Source organism: Puma concolor, chromosome B2 (genome assembly GCF_028749965.1).
Source record: "Puma concolor isolate L17-30 chromosome B2, mPumCon1.1.hap2, whole genome shotgun sequence".
In the NCBI taxonomy this organism is placed as follows: Eukaryota; Metazoa; Chordata; class Mammalia; order Carnivora; family Felidae; genus Puma; species Puma concolor.
In genome coordinates, this window is record NC_141671.1 from 17088038 (window position 1) to 17113654 (window position 25617).

A 25617-nucleotide genomic window follows, 5' to 3' on the forward strand; every position below is an offset into this window, starting at 1 on the left:
GTCAACTTCTCAGTTCTGAGAATCATAGGAAAGGACGGCTGTTCATAAAAGGATCTGGATTTGCCTTCGTCCAATCATATCCCCTCCAAAACCAAAAATGACATTACAACTAATGATGCAACGGAAGCCACTGCCTCCTCCGTATGCACTTAAATATCTGAGAACAGAGACTCCGAGTTGAACGGAGTGAGCTTTGGTCCAGCAAGGTTCAAGAAAATTTCTCTGTAAAAGTCTTTGATCATCTCTACTAGAGACCTTGTTTTGCCCCTTCCAATCATGTCCTGAGAACATCTAGATAATGATGCACTTTCTTTCATTTTACAGACCTCCTCATTTTACAGCACTGGGTTCACTGGGTGAGCTCGTTCACCATAAAGTGGCCATACAGAGTTTCACTGCCACTTACAATCACATAAAATTTGGATGTTACAAAGGAAATCACTATGAAATATCAGGAACACTTGGATTTCTAGAAAGAGAGTTCAACCAACATGTACTCCAAGGAAAACACACTATATGCTTCAGTTACTTTATAAAGTACCAAAATTATTCCATAAAAGGAAAAGGAATCTTAGGAAGCAAAGCTAGGTAAAGTAAGAAGCAGATAATTTGAAGAAGGAAAAGTTACCAAACCTGCATTCCCAACCACAAACTAACATTTACTGAATACATGCTATGTTCCAGATGTTTCCTCGATGTTACATTTAATCTCCAGAATAACTCATCAGGTAGGTATTATCATTCACAATTTAAGGTGAGGAAACACAGACTCGGAGAGATCAAAAAGCACTCTGTAAATCACAGACCTGGTAAATCACAGAATCAGGCTTCAATCCCAATTCCACAACTCCAAAACCCCAAAGCCTCTGCAATTTTTTTTTCCAACTAAACCACACAGTTGATAGATGCTTAGACGAAAAAGTTATCAGTGGACTAGTGTTTGTATGATTAGTATGAATGTAAAATACCAGTAATAGTTACACTAGTATGCTAAGGGCACAATCATTTCACTTTTTCTATCTTTTCAAAAGCAACCAGATTTTCAGCCAACTAGATGGGTCTCTGTGAGCAGTCCTGGGTAGAAAGCTTGTTAAAACATGTCATGAAACTGATGTTCTGAGGACCCAGGATGGAGCTCAGAAGACCTTCGGAGAAAAGGCAGTGATGACAGAATGAACGAGGTGGACAAATCTTCCCCCAAAACACAACTCATAAAGCCACACAAAACTCAAAAACAACAAGCTCAGCGTTCTGGAAACCAAGCAAAGCCAATCACAAACTGGAAAGTATTTAAAGTACTGAAGTTCAGGTAGGACCAGCATAGCACCAGCCTATGTCATTTCTGCTGGTGGCCGTTCCCACCCCCTCACCCCCAGATCCACTGGTGCCACAGCTCAGCAGTGAGAGTGGGTGGAGAAAACCAGTGGCTTCACTGCCACCGCCAGTCCCAGCCCACCGGACAGGGAGCAGAGCACTGTCAGATCAGGTGGCAATCCCATCAGCAAGAGAACACAAAGGCCCGAGCTCTGCTGGCCGGAGGCTAAGGTCCCATGCAGGGTGAGCAAGAGATCAGCAGACTAGCCAAGATGGAAAAGGGAATTCTGGGAGGTAAGGCAACCAGAGTGCACTTGATAAACTCTCTACGGACGTCCCAGGTTGACCAGAGATTCTGTATGTGCACTGCAGACACCAGACTGGGCTCATGGCACCCACACACCCCTTGCTGACAGATCCCCCACCTACACACCCCATGAAGATGTAAGGGGGTCCAGCCGAAATTAGAATCAGGGGAGACATGAGGACTGCCTGAAATCTGAATGTGCCTCTCAGCCTACACACAGACCCGTCAGCCGAGGGAAAGCTCTACTGAGTTGAGGTCAACCACTCATCCATCTTTGGCTGAACACAAAACTAGGAGCCAGGCGGGTGACCCTAAGGGAAGCCAGGCTTACAAGTAACAACGAGAAAACAAACAAACAACAAACCTGGGCAGACAGCAGCAGCCACACGGTATGGGAGAGACAGCCTTCGCAGATGTATTCCAGGCAAGTTACTAAAGAAATAAACAGAACATCGAAAGCAACAACAAAATACACAAGCGACAAGAATCAGAGTAAGAGCTGCTACAACCTGTTACCTGAAGCATAAAAATTTGACAAAAGACTTGGGAGACAGGAAGAGAAACAGGAAAGTGTGACCTGTATGCAGGAAAAGGTAGTCAATACGAGCTGTCTCAAGTGTCCCCAAATGTGGGATTTAAAAGATTAAGACTTCAAAGCAGCCATTATATGAATATACACATTTGAAGGAAAAAAACATAAAGAACTAAAGGAAACCATGCTTAAAGAATTAAAATAGGGGCACCTGGGTGGCTCAGTTGGTTGACTGTCCAGCTTCGGCTCAGGTCACGATCTCCCAGTTTGTGAGTTCGAGCCCCGTTCAGGCTCTGTGCTGACAGCTCGGAGCCTGGAGCCTGTTTCGGTTTCTGTGTCTCCCTCTCTCCCTGCTCCTCCCCTGCTCATGCTCTGTCTCTCTCTCTCAAAAATAAATAAATAAACATTAAAATAATTTTTTGTAAAAGAATTAAAATAAAATATGATAACTCAACAAATAGAGAATCTCAATAAAGAGATATCAATTATAAAAAAGGGAACCAAATGGAAAATTCTGGAGTTGAAAAGTAAAACACATGAAATAAAAAATTTACTAGAGGGGTTCAATGGCAAATTTGAGCTGGCACAAAAAAAAAAAAAATCAGTAGAGTTGATGAGGGCACTATGGAAATTAACCAATCTGAGAAGAAAGAAAACAGATGAAAGACAAATGAAAGGAACCTCATGGCATGTGAAAAGACCCCAGGCTTACCAACATATGTGTGATGGGAAAAGAGAAAGAGGTAAAAAATATGTTTTTAGAAAAATGGCCTGAAACTCCCCACATTAAAAACAAAACAAAACACTAACGTCCATATCCAACAGGTTCAACTCAAAATAGGATAAACATAAAGAGATCCACACCTAAACACACAGCACTCAAACTGCTAACAAAGAAATAATTGAAAGCAGCAAGCAAAAAATCCCATCGTGCAGAGAGGAAAAAACAAAAAAAACCAACATGAAAAACAGCTGACTTCTCATGAGAAACAATGGAGACCAGAAGGCAGTGGAAGGTCCAGAGTGATAAAAGAGGAAAAACTCCATCAGCTAGGAATTCTATAGACAGAAAACTACTTTCCAAAACTGAAAACGGAGGGGGGAAAAAAACCATTCCATGATTTTTTTAAAAGATCATTTGCCACTAGAAGACCTGCCTTATAAACAATGCTATATGAAGTCGTTCAGGTAGAACAGAGGTGGCACAGAGGATTACTCCAACACATGTGAAGAAATAAGGAGTGCCAGAAAAGGTAAATAAATATGTGGGTGGATACAAGACTCTTACTTTTTCTCATTTCTTGTCTTAAACGCTTTAAAAAAACGTTACGATTGTGTAAAGCCATAATTTAACACAGTAGGGCCAGGTTTATAACACAAAGGGATTTAACACATCTGACAATAATAGCATAAAGGGGAAAAGAAAAAGAAACTGGGACAAAGTTACTATGTCTTCCCAGGTTCAAGCAGATAGGGAGACATGAAGGTGCACATTATGATGTCTAGGAAAATTAGTCAAAAGTATAGTCAACACAACAAATGCAACACAGAAATAAAAACTGCAGACTAAAAAATACTGATGAGTGAACACAGAAATCATACTCAATTTACATATGTAAGAAGGCAGTGAAATAAAAATTGTACACTAAAAAATATTTAATACAAAAGAAGGCAGTAACATACAGAAGGACAAAATTATGAGGCAATAGAAAAGAAATAACAGGGGCACCTGGGTGGCTCAATCGGTTGAGTGTCCAACTCTTGGTTTCAGCACAGGTCATGACCTCGTGGTTCTGTGCTGACAGCATGGAGCCTGCTTGGGATTCTCTCTTTCCCTCTCTCTCTGCCCCTCCCCTGCTCATGTTCTCTCTCTCTCTCTCTCTCTCTCTCAAAATAAATAAGTTAAATTAAAAAAAAATTAGAAAAGAAATAACAAAATGGCAGACATATTTCCAACAATAAGTACATTAATGTGAATGGAACAACCCCCCGCCCCCACACCCAACCAAAGACAAACTGTCAGATGAATGAAAGAACAATTCCAACAACACACTGTCCACACAAAAAAAACAGCCCTTAGGTTCAAAGAATCCAAAGGTTCAAAGTAAAAGGGTAGGGAAAGATATACCATGCAAACAGCAAACCGATTCCTGAGGGGGTTGGAATCGCTATACTTACGTCAGGTAAAACTGATGTTAACAACCAAACTTGATGTAAATGACATTCTAGAACACTCCGGCTCATTGCAGACTTGGGCATGGCTGCTTACCATGTTATTCATAATAGGCAAAAACTGAAAACAACCCAAATGCCCATCAACTGGTGGACGGATAAAACAAGGGTGATATTATATATCATGCAGGGATTTAGGGAGGCAATGAACTCCAGTCTGGAGACTGAAAAAAGGCACTCTTTCCGCGAGAACTTAACCAAACTCTGGCTTCACTCAGATGTTACTGTAAATGCAAAGCGCGGTGGCATTAATTCCACCAAATAGAACAGATCAACCTGAACTATCAACAGACAGAAGGCCAAATAACGCACTTAACCCCTCTGCCATGCAGTTACGCATCTGCTCATATATGTAAATTGAATATTATTTCTATGTTCACTCATCAAACGTTTGCACAGCTGCCTGGACGGTCACGTGGCAACCACTGTGGTCTCTAACTCTTCAACTACAAATGTCCTGAAAGCCAGGGGCAGAGCTGTTGAAGTCCACAACGTGTCCAATCCATCCCAGCAGAGCCTACAGAGGTCCAGGCCGAGGCTTCCAGAGCGGCCCCGTGTTCTCACTTCACTTCATGTCCACTACAGGTTCTGCCTTCCACTTGAGAAAGGGGACAGGTTAACTTACCGAATGTCATACCACTTCTGAGCCACATGCTAACACTGGCTGGTTCCAAAATAACAAGGCTGGGGGCGCCTGGGTGGTTCAGTTGGCTGGGCGTCCGACTTCGGCTCAGGTCATCATCTCACGGTCCGTCAGTTCGAGCCCCGCGTCGGGCTCTGTGCTGACAGCTCAGAGCCTGGAGCCTGCTTCTGATTCTGTGTCCCCCTCTCTCTCTGACCTTCCCCCATTCATGCTGTCTCTCTCTGTCTCAAAAATGAATAAACGTTAAAAAAAATTTTTAAAAAATAAATAAATAACAAGGCTGACGCTCCAACGTGTCTGTGGAGAAGCAGCATTGCCATCAAAAGTGTTTCTCAAACTCTTCCAACAGCCGTTACGAGCTCGACCAAGACTCGCCTTCATGCAGAGTATTTAATCGTAAGCAAAATAAAGGACGGCAAAACCCGAACGTAAGACGTATCTCCTCTCATTTCACTGCCCCCAACACCACCAGAGAATAAAGCACTGCTCGGAGATTAAAGATCATGGTGCGGGCTAATATTGAGAATTCGGACACTCCGAAATGTAATCGTGTTCTCTGAAACCCGAAGTTCCAATCGCAGAGCCTGATGCGTGAACAGTAGGTATCACAGGCATCGTGCAGATAACGGGTCCCGTTCTTAGCGCACGACTCTCAAGTGGCGGGCCTGCCTCTCACCGGCCACTCTTCTGAAGGCACTCCTCTCAAAGCCAGCTCTTTGGCTCTATTTTCCTGAAGAACGATCCTTCACAAAATGCGTGGGGGTACTGCCCTGGGAATCGTGCCTAACTGTATTTTTCTACCACCGTGAGTTAAATACAGAGGTGACTGATGGACACTGTACAATTAGACAGAGGACACTCCGACAGAACGGCTCCCAGGCCTTCTGAGTGGAGACCCATGATCCTGGCATCAGAACATGGAGACTAATTAAATCCTCTGTCAAGACCAACTCAACCTCTGAGGCCCTCCCACTTCCCCTTAGAACCAAATGAATAGAAATTCCCTTACCATGCTTGGCGGGCAGCGGACCCTAACATGCTAAAGCAGCCCCTCTAAATTCCCCTGGAAATGCATTCCTACAGTCCTCCAAAGAAAGATGGAACATTCTAACTTATTTCCAACCATAAAGGGGTTTATAAATAAATAATCCAATTCCCCTCTATTCCAGAGACAGGGGTCAGCAAACTGTTCATGTCAAAGGTTACATAGCCAATATTCTAGGCTTTCTGAGCCATTTGCAATTACCGGACTCTATGGCCACAGCAGGAAAGCAGGTACAAACATAAGTAAATGAATGGGCGTGGCTGAGTTCCACTAAAACTGTATTTACAAACACAGGTGGAAGACTGGCTTCGACCATTCGACTGTGGTTTGCTGAACCCCTGCCCTAGAATAACCGCTGTAGAAAGCTAAAAAGAAAATTCCAGATCGACATCACCCACCCCCAACTCCTGCCCACTCCCATGCCTTATTCTCAAGGAAAAAACTAAATTCAAGTGATTTGCTCCAGGTTCTATATTACTCTTTGGCTAGTTTGTTCATACGTAGCAAGATAATTTTCTGAAATAGAGACAGACAGAGAGACAGAGCCTGCCTCATTCATTTAACCTAACATCCTTTTCCTGGATGTCACCAAATTATACCGACCCTAGGTGGAGGTGGGTTTTTTTTTTTTTTAATCTACTTTATTTCTTAAAGCAGTTTTAGGTTCGTAACAGAGATTTCTCATACACTCCCTTCCTCCACACATGCACAGCCTCTCTTACAATCAACATCTCCTACCAGAGCAATAAACTGCTTACAAATGATGAGCCTGCATGGACACATCATCACTCAGAGTCCACAGTTTACATGAATATTCACTCTTGGGGTTGTACATTCTACAGATGTGAACAAACGTCGAATGACCTGTATCCACCATTACAGTACCATACAGAGTAGTTTCACTGCTCTAGAAGTCTTCTGGAAGGAGGTTGTTTTTAAATTTCAAAGTATTATAAGAGAGTCTCTAGCCTCTGACATAACCTTTTACAAATATTCAACCTAGCAGAAAAGAACCTCAACTTGGTGATCTTATAATTATCGTAAATACAAACTGCACATGTCAAACCTAAAGGGCTTCCTTTATTCTTCCCTAAAGTTTCAAGTTCATCGAGAAATCCACTCCAATCAAGCAAAGTAGACCAACAACCACTTCTCTGTGATTTTCTCCCCCTGTCCCTTTGTTCTTGCCGACAAAGTCTCAAAAGAACTTATTTTCCTTACCAACCTATCCTTCCTTTCTTCAAAAGTCCATCTCAGAACTCTACTTAGTGAAAACTCTGTTTTCACTAAGAAAAAAGTTCACTCCTCCAAGAAGTACTTTCTGATTGCTTTCTCTCACCCAGATGGTTCTTCCTTCATGTTCCCTTTGAGATGCCTATACTGCACGTTCCATATTAATCTTTTTTTTAAATTTTTTTTAACGTTTATTTATTTTTGAGACAGAAAGAGACAGAGCACAAATGGGGGAGGGGCAGAGAGAGAGGGAGACACAGAATCTGAAACGGCTCCAGGCTCTGCGCTCGACGCGGGGCTCAAACCCACGAACCGCGAGATCATGACCTGATCCGCAGTCGGACACTTAACCGACTGAGCCACCCAGGTGCCCCTCCATATTAATCTTAAATTATGTATTTGTCGCTTATATTGCCCTGAGATCTTTTTCATATGTTTGGAGACCCATTATATTAAAAACCCTTAAAAGGCACGTGTGACATTTTATTTCTAACAATAGCATACTTACTGCACATTCATGGTCAGAGGAATTACACGGAAGGCTAAGAGAATCCCCTAACCCGGATCCCTTACAAGTGGTTCTTTTATTTGCCCTACATCTATACCACAATCTAGAGGAGTCCGAACATAACTGAAATAGTACATTTTCTATATTCTTCTGTACCTACTTCATGAAACACAAAATGTTTTCATCTATATTTTACTTAGAATTTTACTGCTTTCACGTTAGTTTTCTCAGGTATAGTTTTTAAGCATTTATGTCTGAAATTTCAGCTATTAGGTGGAGACTTGCATTGAAAAGATGCCATTCTTCTTAAAAATAGACATACTAGGGGTGCCCGGGTGGCTCAGTCAGTTAAGTGTCCAGCTCTTGATTTTGGCTCAAGATCTCATGGTTCATGAGACAGAGCCCCACACTTGGGATTCTCTCTCCCCCCCCCCCCCCGCCGCCCTACTCTCTCTGTCCCTCCCCGACTTGTGCTATCTCTGTCTCTCTCAAAATAAATAAATAAATAAATAAATAACTTAAAAAACAACAACAACAGAGATACTATCCAATAATTCTACTACTGGTATTTACCCAAAAGAAACGAAAACACTAATTCAAAAAGATACACGCACCCCTATGCTTTATAACAGTCAAGATATGAAAGCAACCAAAGTGTCCACCGATAGAAGAATAAAAAAGATATACGGTACACATAGACAATGGAATATTACTCAGCCATAAAAAAGAATGAAACCTTGCCATTTGTAACAACCCGGACGAATGGAGAAGGGGATGGAGAAGGTATTATGCTAAGTAAAACTAGGCAGAGAAAGACAAATACCATACGATTTCACTTATATAGGAATCTAAAAACAAAACAAGCAAACAAACAAAAACCAGGAATAGATCCATAAATACAGAGAACAAATTGGTGGAGAGGAGATACAGATCGGGGGGATGGGCAAAACAGGTAAAGAGGGCTAAGAGGTACAAACTTACAGTTATCAAAAAGTAAGTCACAGAGATGAAAAATACGTACATACAAAATGTATTCCAATACATAAGGAATACAGTCAATAATATTGTAACAATGTTGGATGGTGACAGACAGTGACCACACTTATCATGGTGAATGCTGAGTAGTGTAGAGAATTGTCACATCGCTATGCTGAACAGCTGAAACTAATATAATATTGTATGTCAACTATATTTCAATCAAAAAATGTTTAAATAATAATTATCAAAAATAAATAAATACTGCCGCTTTCGCTTTTAAGCAAGATAGCTCTACTTTCAATATATATTACTCAGTAAATACGTAAGCCAACATCTTTGATGGAACAACTACTCTTTCTCTCTTGAAGAGCCTGGAAATTCCTTTCCTTCTAATAGCAAATCCAGCGGGGGGTAATATATACATAACCAACTCTGAAATGAATTTCAACAATTAAAGACTCAGAGAGCGAAAATCAGCGTCCTTGGAATCCTGACCTTCTGAGTAACCTTGGCCCCAGGCGCTGTGCTTGACAAGCTTTATTTTGCAATTAGGAGGGGGAGGCATTTGCCAGCTCTTACTAAGCCGGAAAACTCTACCACCAGCAATAGCAAGTATAAGCGTGACAGACAGTCAAGAGCAAAGGCCGTGGAGACTCCCAGCTGCGGGACCCTCAGCAACCAGCAACCTCTCTGCTTCATCCCCCTGTCTACGTAACAGGGGCATGAATGGCACCTGTCTCGCTTGGGTGTAAGGATGACATGAGCAAAGATCGTAAAAGCATGTTGCAAAGAGCCTAGCATCCAGACCTGTGGACAGGTTCGCGCTTTCGATCATAAAAATGACATAACACAACGTCCCTCTTGCCATGAGTCCATAACAAACCGTAACTATGGGAAGTGGTATGATTTAAAAAAAAAAGAAAGAAAAGAAAAAAAACACAAATTCCTCAAGACCACTCCGCGAAGAAGCTGCTTGAAGCCAACTCACTTCAACTTCTCTGGTTGGACTTTCTCATCCATAAAATGAGGGAGATGAACCAAATGACCTCCAAGGTCTGTCCTTCCCAGTTGTAAAATCTGTATGGCTCTCTTGGAGAGGCAAATGAGAAACCAGCCTGACACCCCTCTGGCACTATCCAACCACCTTCTGGGTCCCTGGGCTATCTATCTTCTCAGTTCATTTTCATTTCTTCTTAAACTGTCAAACATGGCCCCAACTGAATGCTTAATTTAGTTCTATTTGAATAGTGCAATATTAAGCAGTTATATGCTGATCTGGTCCTGTTTTTCACAGATGAATCTTTGTAATTGGAAGATAAGCATATATAAGGATACTACTACCGATGCAAAACATAAGTATGTTTAAGAAAATACATACTCTACCCATATGGGCACACAGAAATACTACACACGCACAAATACCCAAGTACCATAAAAATCAAGCTTTGCCATCGGTTAGGCAGGAACAACTCTTAGACTACCCGGGTTCCCCTTCACCGGATTGTGATTCTAATTAATGATGTACAACCAACTAGTTTATGATCACTATAGTTTTTAAAATACTTTTGCATGGCAGCACAGCCTTAGAATATTTTCTAGAACAAATTCATCACCGAAAATTTCTTAAGAATCTTACGTTATTTTAAAAAGTCAAAATTAATGCAATGCTACCCCAAATAAAAGCCCTAAGCCGAATAGTCAAGAACTTCCTTCTGAAGAATGACTGGAGTATTGAGAAGAAAGGACACTATTTGGTGATAAGTTTCTGCTCTGCTCTTACAAATATCAACAGTGGGGTTGCCTGGATGGCTCAGTCGGTTAAGCATCTGACGCTTGATTTTGGCTCAGGTCATGATCTCACAGTTCAGGAGATCGAGCCCTGTTATTGGGCTCTGCACTGACAGCGTGGATCCTCTTGGGATTCTCTCTCTCCCCCCCCCTCTGCTGCTCCCCACCACCTCTCTCAAAATAAATAAATAAACTTAAAAAAAAAAATAAAAACTTAAAAAAAATCAAGTGATTTATAAGAATACCTAAGCACCATTTGAAATTTTGGCATATTATTAATATGCAAAAGAGGACTGTTAAAGTGTTTTAAAATAATACATATAGGAATGAAAAAATAAGGCATTCAATTTACTCACAAAATATTTGTTCAGATAACACAAGAACCAACTTTGTCCCAGACTTGTTCAAATTACATGGCATTCTAAATGTAGGGCTTAAAAATGTACGCATATAATGGAAGACTTTTATACACATTATGTATTTTCCTATTCTATGGTAAGATAAAATTACACCTCATCAGAACATACTTTGTGCAAAGACGTTCTAAAATAAAATCATTACCCTGATTAATCTTATTATTACATTTTGTATTTGCTTTTAAAAAGAAAAAAGCATTTGGTGAATGTTAAGCATTCAAAAAGCACCAAATAAGCTCTCAATATGAGCTGAAAAGTAATTATCTGAAAACAAATGGGAGGCTTGCTATACTAAATCTAGTCTTTTTATCCTCGTCAAAGTAACAGCTACCTATACGGTAGCTGCTAATAACTTCACTACTTTTCTTACCTTTAGCACCAAAACCTATAGGTGAAATTATTTATTTATTTCCTTTCTAGCTGCAGTCATATATAGAATTTTTTTTTCAATAAGCCATGGGGTGTTTACCCTACAAGATTTCTGACTTCTCAAATCTTAAGGTTGTCAACATAGAACTGCTGACTTAACATTTAAATATATATGTTAAAAAAAATGTAGAAACGGCTGGAACTCCATGTCAAAATCATCAGAATTAAATTTATTCTACTTATAAGCCCAATAAGACCATCCCTACATCACAGGAAAACAAAAGACAGATGATTTACCCAACAGGTGTTTTCTAACCCTGACTTCCGATCTTAAAGTAGATCAGTCTTTGAAACCCTAGGCACCAAACCAGTGGAGTGGTGATCCAACAAACACTCCACACGCTGACAACAAATGAAAATAACCACATTCATCAGATTATTCCTGAATACACCTACAGGGTTTCCGAGGGCCCACACAGGAGGGGAGCACAGGGGACAGAGGGAGTGGTGCCATCTCTCAACCTAAACACAAGTGAGGGCTTCTGTCCTACAGGGTCATGAATGTCGCCCCTTTTAAATGCAGTTATAACACAACAGAAGACTTCACAATCAGTTTCCTGACAACTACATTCAACACATGAGGTGAGGTTTGAATGGGTACAGACTGAGAAGGCAGTAAGAGTTTTCCTTCCCATATTCTTTCCGACAGTGATGTCTCTCCCCCACGTCCCAAGCCCTAGACAAGTCAGGACAGTAAGACCTATGGGTAATTAACGCAGACCCTTAGAAGCAGCATCACACCATGCTTCTGGGCTTCCTCTGTTTGCAAAGCAAATGCAACCCAGGAGTTTGGCATAAACCGGTTCTTTATAGTAAGCCACAACTCTGCATTGTATACCTGGAGTCAGGCCTGGTGCTAAATGCTGCCCTATTATCTAATCTTCATGCATTATCCAATGCTTGCAGCTTGCCCAAGGCCACACAGCTAGCCCGTGATAACACGAGGCCAAACTCTTTACCATTATATTAATTAAACGTGCCAAAGAGATAAACTCTGGGAATCCTAAGGCAAAAACTCACGTAGAACAGAAGTTAGTAATAACCACTTGGTTCGGGCGATTAAAATTTTATATTCTAACGGGTTTCTTCATCTGAGGCTACCAAATATCAGAAGAAGCATTTGCTAACCAAGGTCCAAAAGCATAAACAAATTTCCAGAGTGTAAATCATCTTTAACCTTCTACCTCGCTAATAAGCTAGCGCAGATACACTCTTGTTGAACACAGAGGGACGACCAGAACAGTCTATCTTGACACGTAAGTTATATCCGGCTAAGACAACAGGTCTGCAGGCGAATAAATAAGATGCAACATCAGAAGTACGGTCAGGTACCTGTAGACACCAGCAACGGAGGCCTACTGTATTCTGGGGAGTGAGATGGCAGGGGAGGAGGGAGGAGAAGGGAAGAAAGCTCAAAGGTGAAGAGAAAAACCTTCAGCAGAGACGTCTCCTACATGAAGAAAGGAAACAGTAGAAATGAGAGAGGAAAAGAAATACTTTCCAGAAAGAAGAGCAAGCACAGAAACGCTGGGCCTATGTGCTGAGCTCCTGAAATGGCAGATTACCCGTCAGACACAGGAGAACGAGAAGGCCAAACCGGGTCGGAGCCAAACTCAGGACTTTGGGCCTCATCTGACAAGCTGATGGGCTTCCGCGGACCCCACGTGTGTGGACCTCACCCTCTGCTTGTCACGTCAAAATAAAGCAGTGCGTTCAGAGCCAAGTGCGCTCAACCATAAAAATGAAAAACAGCCACACCGAGAGTCCCCAAATATGTTTTGCAAAAGGTTAAACAAAATTCACCTTTTTGCAAAAGGTTAACACTTGGTGTTTTCTAACGCTGACTTCCGATCTTAAAGTAGATCAGTCTTTGAAACCCTAGGCCCAAATTCAACGATAATAGGTTAACACCGATTTTCTTTCTTCCCCGGAGTTTTGCAACACATTCACAATGATGCCCGGCGCAGCAGAAAAACAGCCCTTTCTCTTAGGAGGACTGACATGGAACCCCAGCAAGTCTCCGGCTCCTCCATCCGGGTTACCTGAGTCCAAGTAAAGACCTGGGAGGGCAGGGGAGACGGGGGATCAGAAGGGAGTGATGGTGGGCAGAGGTGGCACATTCACCAAGACCACACATGGGAGCTCCAGCCCGGGAGTCCGCCATATAGTGGCCAAGAGCCCTTCTCCGGGGAACCTAGGACAACACACGGCCTTTCTTCTGAACACCCAAGTGTTTCCCTCATGCTCTTCAGAAATTCTAATTCAACCTCGCAAAGGACACGTCCGTGTTAAACTCTACCCATCTGCTTCGTGCAGACAGGCACTGGAGACGAAGGTTCTATGTGGTTTATAGGGCCAAGGACAGAGAATTCAACAACCCTCCCTCCTACAACCTGTACAGATTCCCCATCAGTTCTAACTCTGTTTCCGTTTTGCCCCAAATTCTTGTCTTGCCCTTCACATGTCAGTTCTTTTCATACCTGTCCACTAAAGAACCTTGATATCGGAGAAGTGTAAACTCCACCTCTCGCAGGACTGAAGTGTGGACGTGCCTAATTTCAATCCATATAAATTTTGTATCCTCTATGATAGATTATACTTGCGTAATATTTTTGTACATGAACGCACGCACACACACGTGTGTATAGTTTCCCCCAAATAAAATTTACATTCCAGAAAGCTGTAATATGTTTACCCTCCAGCTTTGTACATCCACTGGACCATACCAACACCAGTTGAACCGAGAATAAATCAAAGAAAAATTGTATTTTAAGAATTAAAACTGCCACGAAAGCATAATAAACATATAATCCGAGTTTGAGCAGAAATGTTTTTATTGTTGACTTAATTACCAAACACAAGACAACTACTTTGCAGACTATTTTCCAAGGAGGCCTAAAAAGAAGAAATGCACTTAAAGCAGTGTGAGCAGTCCAAACTGGGCTGTGACTCGCTTTCTGGTCTTCTGATTTCCTCTCTCCCTATTTCAGAGCTAACTGACATAACAAGTCTTCTGTCAGTCAAAGCAGTGGGTGACAGGTAAAGCAAAACAAACAGGATATTTCAACTGTCACAGTGAGATACAACATAAATGCTAAAAAATTCATCCCTAATGTTTACCAGCTTGCTTACTTTTTTTTTTTTTTTTTTTTTTTTTTTTAACCAGCAAAATGGACTTATTCAGGAATAGCAGAGGAATTACAATTCAGGACATACCTGCTTACTCTAACCCCCAAACTGTGCCTGGGGATACAGTCATCAAATACGTTTTTTGGAAGGGAAGTAGAAACTCTGAAAGTGTTACATCTTAGAACTTTCCTGCCTCTGTGCCTTTGTTTGCTTGGGTTTCCCCACCCAGAACAGCCTCACCCTCATCCTTCTCGGCTGACTAAGCTCACTGGCTGGGATACACCTCTTCCATGCTGTGCTGTCCACACCCCCAGTCAATCCACCCCCCTGCCCCTGCCCACCCCCCCACCCCCCCACCCCCCCCCCCCAGCCACTCGGCAGGTCCCACCACCTTGGCTAATCTACTTTGATCTGCTCTTCGGTGCCTGAGAGCTCATTACTACCTTAACCAAACAACTTTCGGGACTCACTGATGGGCCAGACCCCAATTTAGTTCAAGTTCTCTTGGAGAGGGAGCTGGGTGGCTCAGTCAGGTCGTGAGTTCGAGCCGAGCCCCGCATCGGGCTATCTGCTGCCAGAGCAGAGCCCGCTTCGGATCCTCTGGCCCCCCTCCCTCAGCCCCGCCCCAGCTTGAGCGCGCGTACACGCCCTCTCTCTCAAAGACAAACGTTTAAAAAATAGTTAATTATTTAATTAAGGCTCAGACGGGGTGGACCCTCAGGATCTGATTTCTAATTCTCCCCTTCCAATCTCCTACCCTCTCCCACTCCTTTGGCCCCTGAAGAGAACCTACTTCAATAAATTTTTTTTTTTTCAACATTTATTTATTTTTGGGACAGAGAGAGACAGAGCATGAACGGGGGAGGGGCAGAGAGAGAGGGAGACACAGAATCAGAAACAGGCTCCAGGCTCCGAGCCATCAGCCCAGAGCCCGACGCGGGGCTCGAACTCCCGGACCGTGAGATAGTGACCTGGCTGAAGTCGGACGCTTAACCGACTGCGCCACCCAGGCGCCCCAAGAGAACCTACTTCAGATGGTACCCTGCCCCATGCCAAACTCCCCCTGCCCCCACATCAGGGCATAGTAGGACGCCCGGCCTCTGTGGAGGCTTCATACCTCTGCTCTCCCCTCACCACGCTGGCGCAGGTATGCGTTCACCCATCTCCCCTCCTCAACCCCACGCTCCTTTCAGGGTCCACATTTGAGTATCACTTTGCCCCTACCTCCTAGAACAGTGGCACCTGAAGGCATCCAACAACTACCTGCCAGGTTGTACATCGGGGGCAGGAGGGAAAACAGTCTGTGGCCTGACATCTGCATTTCTCTGGATAGCCATGGGATCTAGAACATTATAAAGGACAAGCACGCCTCATTTTATTGGGCTCCATTTTACTGCACTCTGCAGATGCTGTCTTTTACAAACTGAAGGTTTGTGGCGACGCCGTGTTTAACAAGATCAGCAGCGTTTGCTCACTTTGTGTCTCTGTGTCATGTTTTGGTAATTCTCATGACATTTCAAGCTTTTTCGTTATCATTATTATATTTGTTATGGCGATCTGTGATCCAGGATCACAACTTGCTGAAAGCCCAGATGAGAACAAGCATTTTTTGCAATGAAGTATGTTTGGAGTACGTACGCTTTTTAAGACAGTGCTATTGCAAAATCCATCGACCACAGCAGAGTATAAACATAACTTTTACGCTAACTGGGAAACCAGAAAATTCATTTGACTCGCTTTACCGCGATATTCGCCTTATTGCAGTCATCTGGAACAGAACCCACAATGACTCCAAGGAATGCCTGTGTATATGAAATACGAAAAATGTTTACTATTTATGACCTCATGAATAATACTTTAAGACCAATCAGGCATTCCTGACAACGAATATCTGGGCTCCTATTAGTTGCCAGGACCTGTGCGGGCCTGGGGCGCCTACAACCCCCAAAGCTGCCTTTGTGCACGCTGGAACAGGGCACCCTCTTCAGACAGATGAATTATAAAAGCTGGGCCCAAGACTCTAAACGCCCACCTCAGCTGGCACCCAGGAGCGTGAAGACTCTGCCTACAGTAGTAAATGAGACAAAGTGCCTACTTTTCGGGAGCTCAGACGCTAGCGAGGAGGACGGGCAAATACACGGTCAATTTTCAGCATTTTCTAGTAACTCTGAAAACTCAGACTTCGACGCACAAGACTTAACGGTCTCCATCTAAATCCTCACCTCATTAAACACTGGTGCAATAATCATCAATTTGAACTTGGTCTGAGGCAGCCACCTCTGCCAGCAGAAAGTCCCAGTACTCTTTTCGGCAGGAAACCAGCACTGTTCCAGATTCAAGTAGGCCACAAGACTGACCACATTTCCAATTACCACCTCACAGTGACTGGCTAAATTGATTTCACAAAGAAACATTCCAAATTAATTGGTTTGGTCTTAATTTTTTACCTTGCGTGTACCTGAGAATGCCTTTTTTTTTTTTTTTTTTTCCTGTAATGGTAAATATTTCGCTAAGCTACTTTACTCAGTTGGGAATTATTTGCTGTAACCGTTCTTTGCTTAGCCCTGCTAGACCCTTACCTGCTGAAACTGAATATAAAAGATAATTGTCCCTCCCAGTTGCTGTAACACACTAACCAATATACTATTTGAAAACCATAAGCTAAAATAAACTCACCTTCCTAAAATTAAAATCTCTCTTCACAGCTAAGGGGAAACGCGCATGTTTTCACCTTTGTACGAAATATATACAATGTATGTAATTTGGAACACTGCTTCCTCATGGAAACATAGGTCATTTTGCCTCTGAGTTCTGCAAATGATGGTCTGAGTTAATGTCCACCGCAACCCTCTTCACTTCTTGCCAATCTAATGTATAGACCAGCACAAAGACAAATCTCAAAAGCAGTGTGGGGGAGGGGCACAAAAATTCCCATTAATCCGGTTGGCAGAGGATATCCCACTATTCATTTCAGACTCCGAGAAGCAAACACGGTCCCTGTTAAGAGAAAGCAAATCTCTCATTTTCATACCCACACTGCTGGTTGGGAAGACACGGTCATTTCGTCAAATTGGATTGATTCATTCCACAAATATTGACGAAGCATTTCCTGAGAGACGGGCATCACACGGGAAAAATGGCAGTAAACAAGACAAATGGCACATTCCTGGCACTCACCATGGGGCAGGGTTGCCATCCAGTGAGCTGCCGTTTCCGGTACCCAAGAAATACTTCATCATACGATTTATTGTGAACCATCCCTCTACTTAATGCCGAATCTTACCTCTTAGATTTCTAGGATGAATCTGTTTGGTGCGAGGCATCTTTTTTGATTCAGGGGCTCCTTTTTCTTCTCAGAAACTGTGGGAAGTGCAGGTCACAAAAAGGTAGCTCCATAAACTCAACATCCATCAATTAATCCATGTGCTAAAAATGAAAAAAAAAAAAAAAAAGAAAAGAAAAGAAAAATCACACTTTACTACCTTCAAAGGAAAAAGATATTTCGAAAGCATGGCTTCGTTCGGCACTAACCTAATCTCCACAAAAGATAACCAAGCTAGAAACACCTGCAGAAGATCACTTACTAACTTTTAATTAACCATAGGACATCTCATTTTGCTACTATCTGGGCTTTCTCCTTAAGAAAACAGAAAAAGAAAATCACCATACCTTTACCAAACAAGAGCAAAAAAGATTCACTCAGCTATGTTTTACACTAACATCACAGGGTACAATTAAAGTATAGCGTTAGGCTATACAAGGGTTATACATATAATATGTATACATATATACACACATATATGTTATACGTGTGTGTGTATATATATATATAATACTTCTGCTTGTCCATAAGCACTTTGGGAACAAGGACCATGTCTCATTTATCTTGTTTTACTGAATTAATTCAGTTAATATATGTGGTTGCTACCGGAGCTGCTCCCCAATTATTCCAGCTTTCTCTTCTAGGCTTGTGGTAGGACTGTACCTTCTGCCTCCCTGCATTTAGCTACAATGTGCGACCAGTTCTGGCTAATGACCTGTGAGTGGAGGAGACACCCACTGCTTCCAGGCTGTACCATTTATTACCAAAGCAAAATCCTCTAGCACTCTCTGTTCCTTCTGCTGTGGGACAGGCACCGTTCCAGACAGTGAGTACTGCAACACAGAGCTGAGGTCATCATCACATAGCATAAACAAGAAAGAGACCTTTTGTTGTCTTAAGTGGCTGAGCTTTGGGAGTTATTTGTTACTGCAGCACAACCTAGTCTGTCCTGACTTCTATCCTTTGAAGACGGTGATCAGAAACGCAATATGCCAAAACGTTAATAATCCCAAACCTGATCGTCCCTCTTCCCACACTGGCCACCTGTGTCTCCTCTGCCACAAGATCCTCAAGGATCCTCCAGCTTAGTTTTAACTTCCCGGAATGAGGCTGATAAGCAAAGCCTAATGCGATGATAAACATGAAATTATGTTTAATCACGAAGCAGACACAAAGAACGGGATAGGAATGCTTTGTTTAAAACTTGTTATATCCAGTACTACAGAAGAAACTGAGAACACTTACTAAGCACCTGCGGGGTGCCTATGTACTTTCTACACATTACCTAATCCGATCTTAATAATAACTGGTAAGATAGCTATCATTTATCTGCTCTACAGAGAAGACGACAAGAGACGAGAGGTTGACTAACCTGCCCGTGGTCAGCGACTAAAAAATATGGCACCGAGTGACTTGGTTACTCTTCAGTGCTTATTCCCTCAGCGGAGGTAATATCTAGTCTGTGGTTTTATTCAACAGGCTGTAGGACACAAGTCAGGACTATATAGTTTGCTGTCAAACCAGATTGGGTTCAAAGCCCGGTTTTTACCCCTTACTGTGTGGCCTTGTTCAAGGCACTTAACCTCTCTGAAGATCAGATTTCCCAACACTAAAAATAAGAAATAGTATCCACCCCATAGGGTGGTTATAAGGTCTAAACTAAACAATGTTGATGCTTTGCCCACTGCCTGGCACACAAAAACACTCAAATATTAATACTCCTTAAGAAAGCCTATATGGGAAAGACTGGATCTAATACTCCTGTATAAGGTTTTGGAAATTTATTATTTCATTATAGCAGTGAAGAATTGGAAGGAGGCTACAATTAACTTCAGTGTTTTACACCTGGTAAGGCCTTGTGTGGGTACTGCACAAAATTATTTGCAATGTTGTTGTTTTTTTTAACTGCATGGGGAAGAATACGAAGTATGATGGCAAAATACCATCACAGGGCTAAATGATCTATAAAAGATACGGTTCCTCAACTCTCTGCATTAAATACATCCACCATCCGATTCACGAAGCTTGATTCAATAGAGAATTCCGAGCCGTTAGAGACAAATTGCGCGAATGCTTAACTAAAAGCTTTTAAATGGTCATGATATCTGGAAGTTTTTAAAGCGTGAACTCCGAATGTAATACAATCACGTGACCCCGAATCAGGAGCCTAAATATAAAATATGCAAATTCCCAATCAGTAACAGCTCTTGGCTACCCGGTTCCCTACCTACCCACTGTCCCTAGCTGTCCATCCCATGTTTAAACCCTTGTGGGGGGGGGGGGGGGGGAGTGAGTATAGGGAAAGACAACGGCACTGGAGCGACTAGGACGAGTAATAAACCGTTCCTTTGCAGGAAAGAAATAAATACTACATGGAGCAAAACCATGACAGGATCAAAAAGCGTAAAGACAGTTGCAAGGAGAAAAAACATGAATGAATGTGGAGGGCGGAGCCTGGGAAAACCCCTCTGCAACGCTGCACTGAACAAAGCGCTTCGCATGCCAGGAGGAGGGGGAATGGAAGTGCCAGCTCAGGAAGGAGCCCGGAGTGGATGCGGAGAGCATGAGGAGGAGGAGGAGGAGGAGGAGGAGGAGGAGGAGGAGGAGGAGGAGGAGGAGGAGGAGGAGGACGGGATGAGGCGAGCGCGGCAGCCCTGAGACTCCTCCTCGCCGCCGGCTCCGCCACCGCCCCCTCCCCTCTCCAGCAACTCCGTCCCCAGCCCGACCCCAAGGCGAGCCAGAGCCGACCCGCGCCCAAACCCACCGCCCACTTCCCAACTGCTGCAGGCGCGTACTCCCAACCCGGAAAGAAACTACCCAGGTGGCTGGGAGTAAACAGGCACTTAGAGCAAAGAACGAAAGGAAAAGAAAGCCACAAAGCCGGGAGGTTGGGAAGCCGAGGCCTGGTCTCCCTCACCCCCCACCCTCTTGCAAAATGCGTCTGAGGCTGGAACGCGGGGTGGGGAAGCGGAGTCACTCCGTACCTGCTCGCCTCCCAGGACCGCAGCTCGGGCCGCTCGCGCGCTGCGAGGGCGCCCAGAAGTGGCAAGTGTCTCCCGCACGCAGCCATCCCCTCTGCAAGGTCGGCGGTTGCACACACACGCACGCACACACACAGACACACACACACACACACGCGCGCCCGCACGCCCCCCGCCCGCGGAGGGGGAAGTGGTCCTGCCCTCCCCCCCCACCCCCCGCCTCCCGCCGCCCTCCCAGCTGCAGCGCCCCCGCCGCGGAGCCCGCGCCGAACCTGCTGCCAGGACGCCCGGCGGAGCCGCTGCCGCTGCAGCCGGCCCTGGAGCTGCGCTGCTGATGGCGGCGGCCGCAGCTCGGAATCTCCGCGACCCCCGCGCGGCGGCGGCGGTGGCGGCAGCGGCGGCGGCGCCCGGGATCCCTCCTTCACTTGACAACCTCAAACACAAACATAGCCTCCTCCCGCCGCTGCTCCCGGCCCCCAGGCTCCGGCCCCCTCCCCGCCGCCGCCGCCGCCGCCGCCCCAGCAGCAGCCACACTAGAGGCCGGCGACTGGCACTCACACCACCCAGCGCTGAAATATTAAACAGGGGAGCCGGCCGGGGGGCGGGGGGGGGAGCGCGGGGCGCGCGGGCGGGGGCCGCAGGCGCCGGGCGGGGGAGGCGGCCGCGCTCGCCGGCGCCCCGGGCCGCGGCATGACCGCCGCCGCCGGGAAGGGGGCAGCGGGGGGCCGGGCGGCGAGGCTGGGCGAGCGGCCCCCGGGTCCGTGGAGCCCGGGGCGCGGAGGGCGGGCGCGGGCTTTACCTCTCCCCGGGGCAGAGTAGGGCACGTTTAGCGTCTTTAGGGGCGACGGGAGGTGCGCGGGCCGGGCGGCGCGGGGGAGGGAGGGCGAAGGTCCGAGGCTTTCCCGCGGGTGGGCGGGGCGGCAGGGGATCCCCGGGGGCGGGAGGCGGGGAGGCCGCGAGCTGAGCCGCGCGGGCGGGGGAGGGGGCGTCCCCCAGCGAGGGCTGAGGCTGGGGCTCGGCGGGGGAGGGGCGAGGGGGGTTCACTACCGGCGCAGAGGCCCGAGTGGACAGGCGCGGCCGGCGGCCCTGCGCAGGCTGGGAATGGGGTGGGTGCCCCGGTCGGGGCTCGCGTGGAGCCCGGAGCCCCGGGTCTCCCCGGCGGGGCGGGCCCGGGACCGCACCTCCCCCCGGTCGCCCGCCCGCGGCTCCGCCCAGCCCGGCCGCCGCGGGGACCAGGTGGGGGTGCCGGAGGAGGCGGCGGCGCGGCCCGAGGGGGGGAGGGGCGGGGTTAGGGACGCGAGGGGCGGGAGCCCGGGGTCGCGCTGGCTCGGGGACTGGCGCCCGGCGGGGGCAGAGGGGCGGGCCCAGCCGGTCACGCGGCCCGGGGAAGGCCTGGCCGGGTCGCGCAGCTGGGGGCGGTTGGTCGGGGAAGAGGGGCGGGGACGGGCGGGGCGGTAGTTTCTCTTTACCGTCTCTTTACTTTCTAAAGCAGGATGTGGGCCGGCCCAGTGACGTCATGGGGTCTCCCAGTCCCGCCCCCCGCCCGGGCCGAATGGGGGAGGGGAAAGGAGAAGGGAGGGCGGGGGGGGGACCCCAAGGGGGTTTCCTCAGCAACGCGTGGAGGGAAGGGGAAAGTCATTGTGAAACTTGAAACTCATTAACTTTGAAAAACAACTTAAAAAAAAAAAAAAACAGGGAGGGGGGCGGGGTGTTGGTTTGGAGGATGGAAGGGGACATATTATTAACCCTGAACTGAAACCACTTCTTGGTGGCGGATGTTCTATTAAAAGATTGAGGGAAGCCAAGGTTATTCCAGAGGCCGCTCCAAAGCCCGCTGGTGGTTCCCAGAGCCCGGGCTGCCAGCGAGGTTAACCCTTACCGGTCCGCCTGACAGCTTGGGTCAGGGAGGGGAGGGGTCTTTGGGGTCAGAAAAGGAGGTTTGGTGCTGGGCAGCCGACTAGGCTCCTAGGACGCTGAGGAGGAGAGGGGGAAGAGGGAGTAATTACCATAAACCAGAGTTTGACCCTTGCTGCTAGAAAGCAGTAGAGGAAGCAAGGAATGGTAATCTATGGAAATAAATCGGGAGGGGCTGGACCAGGGTGTCGAACAAGGTCTTTGGGGTTAGATTACTAAAGAAGGTTAGAAATCTGGGGCTCAGAAATTCCACACGTACACCTAAAGAAGCAGGCAAAAGTGAACTGGTTTTAGGAGCCGCGTTGAACTTGGGAGGAATAAGGCAAAACAAAAATTTTGATGCATAAAATTTTCTCAGATTAAACCAAACTGCTTTCCCCTTTTAAGGAATAAAAATGCTAAACGACCGTACACCCACTATGTGGGCCATCTGTGAAAACTTGAGTTGTTTTGTTCCCTGGGGCTTCCATAAAGACATCTAGGCTTTTCCTGCTAGGGTTGACCCCGAAAATTCCCTGAGGAAATCCTACCTCTAGCTCATTTGTGCTAAAAAAAAAAAAAAAAAAAAAACTTAATGCACCAGAATGGCAATGATTAAAAATGGAATACTCGGTAAAGGCAAGCTTGTAACCAAAAGTCATGTCACCTAAAGGGGGAAATGTATCTGTTAAAAACTAAATTTGGTCATAAGAGCAAAGATCATCCAATAACTGCCTAAATTTGAAATGATGTTTTTCAGCATACTATGTTCTCAACCTTGCAGTGAAATAATGCAATCTTTAAAATTTCCAAGTGATGTAATCATCTCTCTTTTATAAAAGTAGATGCCATCCAATGGATTGCAGTCACAAAAATTAGGTAAAGTCCAACTGGGCATTTGAATAAAAAACAAGCCTTCATTTAAATGTTCAAGTATACCTAATCTGTCCCAAGATAAAGATTAAGGTAACTTGATAATTATTAATTCTGCCTAGTGTCACTTGCTAAATCAAAATGCTAACTGGATGAATATAATTTTAACCCAATAGTTGGTGAATCGATACCAAATACACACTGTGAACACAATGTTTATATGGGATTTGGCACTGTTAGGAGCTTTCTAACAGATTAAATCTGCAATTTGGAGTTACAGACAATTTTGTCATTTCAGCCTGTTAAAGAACTTTTTTTCTTAAATAGACTACTCACAATTTAACTTTCTTGGGCGGCAAATCAATATTAAAACTCTGCTTTGAAATACATGCAATACGGAACAGTTTCGTATTTTCTAGTTTCGAATTTCCTAAATGCAATTTCTCTTCCTAACTCTGCCTGCAGTTCTAACTTCCTAGTTATCAGAACGCAGGCAAAGCCAGCTGAACGGTAAAGTAGCTAGTTTCGGCTTGTTTTGTGGCAAATTAAACACAATTTCTCAAATAGTATCGGAATATGGGGGGGGGGGGGTGTTAACCAGAAAATAAATGTGAAGGGTGAACAGCAGTTTGAACTGTCAAAAATTCTGGAACAATGGGGGAGGTGACCATACTCTGGGGGAGGGGGGGGACAGAGAGAGGGTTCCTACGGCCCCATTTCACTCCGGCTGCAACCCTGCCGGCCGTGTGAACGCTTCTGCAGCCCCCCTCGGGGAGCGGGGTTCAAGTGAGGGCAGTGTCACGGCAGGGCTCTACGCACATTTTCCTCGCTGAGCAGTTTTGGGAGAACACACGGGACCCAGCCGTCCCGCCGCGTCCACCGAGCCCCGCGCCGCCGCCGCCGCCGCCCGCGCCTCCTCCAGCCCCGGTTCCCACGCGGCCGCCCGGCCGGGCCCGGCTCGAGCTCCCCCCTGGCGCGGCCCCGCGGCCCCGGCCCTCCGCCCTGCGCGCGGCCCGGCAGCGCCGCCGCCACGCGGAGATCCCCGAGGTTCCTCCCCGCCGGCCGCCGGGTCACGCCGCCGCCCGTCCCTCCCCTCCGCCCTCCGCCCTCCGCCCTCCGCGCGCGCCGGGCTTTCCCGTCCACCGGCCGAATCCCCTCCTCCTCCTCGGGGCGACCCGGCGACAAAACCTTCCCCGCCCGCTCTGCCAACTCTGCCCCACGCCCAGGCTACTGCCAAGCCAGACGCCAGACAAAAGAACCCAGAGAAAACTTACCCGAACTGCAACGCAAAAAGTCTGATCCAAAGCTTCCTGGGTTTAACTTTTAATTTTAAAAACAACAAAAGCAGAAACCAAAAGCCTCCTAGGTTGGAAGTGGGCGTGAGAGGAAATGCTAGGGGGAGGCGCTTCATTGCCTCGGCTGCTTTGCCCCCCCCCCCCTTTTCTGGCCCCTGCCTGGGGCTTTGATGTTATCTAGTGCACCGCCTACGTTGGTTTATACCGTGGGCTCCGCGCCGAGAATGATATACGGGTATTTGGCACTTTCTGTGCCGGTTTGAAGCGAAGGAAGCAGGTGGTCACGGTAAAGGATTCCCACTTCTTCCCCCATGCAGTGAGAAAGGACCCTTTGCCCAGGCTGTCCTTTGTTACCGGGACCGAAATGAACAATCCACCTACCTAGTGATCCTGGAGAGCTGGACCATGTGGTATTTTCTGTTAGACACACACACACACACACACACACACACACACACACACACACACAGGCCTTCTAAATTAAATTCCTTTCCCCTCCTCTCTTAGCACAACTTTGAATATTGTACGTTTTCTGAGGCTTTGTTTGCTTTGTAGACCTGTTTTGAAAGTAAATATTATTTCTCTTCTGAGATGGACCCCCAGCCTTGCAGAGACAAGTATATACCTCTGAAGAAAATAATCTCCATAATAACATGCCTTTCGTATCTAGTCTGACAGATCAGAATATGCCCTCACCGT

General features: G+C 45.9%; 1 protein-coding gene across 6 annotated transcripts in view; it reads right to left on the minus strand.

The window, feature by feature from the left end:
• The window catches only part of HIVEP1 (HIVEP zinc finger 1), a 150173-nt gene extending 125124 nt beyond the window's left edge, over window positions 1-25049 (minus strand). For 3 of the 6 annotated variants that reach the window (XM_086706284.1, XM_086706283.1, XM_086706277.1), the window contains exons 1-2: window positions 24898-25049; window positions 17838-17980 (exon numbers count right to left, since the gene is read on the minus strand). In XM_086706284.1, the coding sequence (XP_086562410.1) occupies window positions 17838-17877 (40 nt within the window). In that variant the 5' untranslated portion in view covers window positions 17878-17980; window positions 24898-25049. Of the gene's footprint in view, window positions 1-17837; window positions 17981-20860; window positions 21045-21129; window positions 21408-21656; window positions 21789-24897 lie in introns of those variants that run through there. The other 3 variants (XM_086706279.1, XM_086706278.1, XM_086706281.1) reach the window with 3 other exon arrangements.
• Between the last annotated feature and the right edge of the window lie 568 nt (window positions 25050-25617).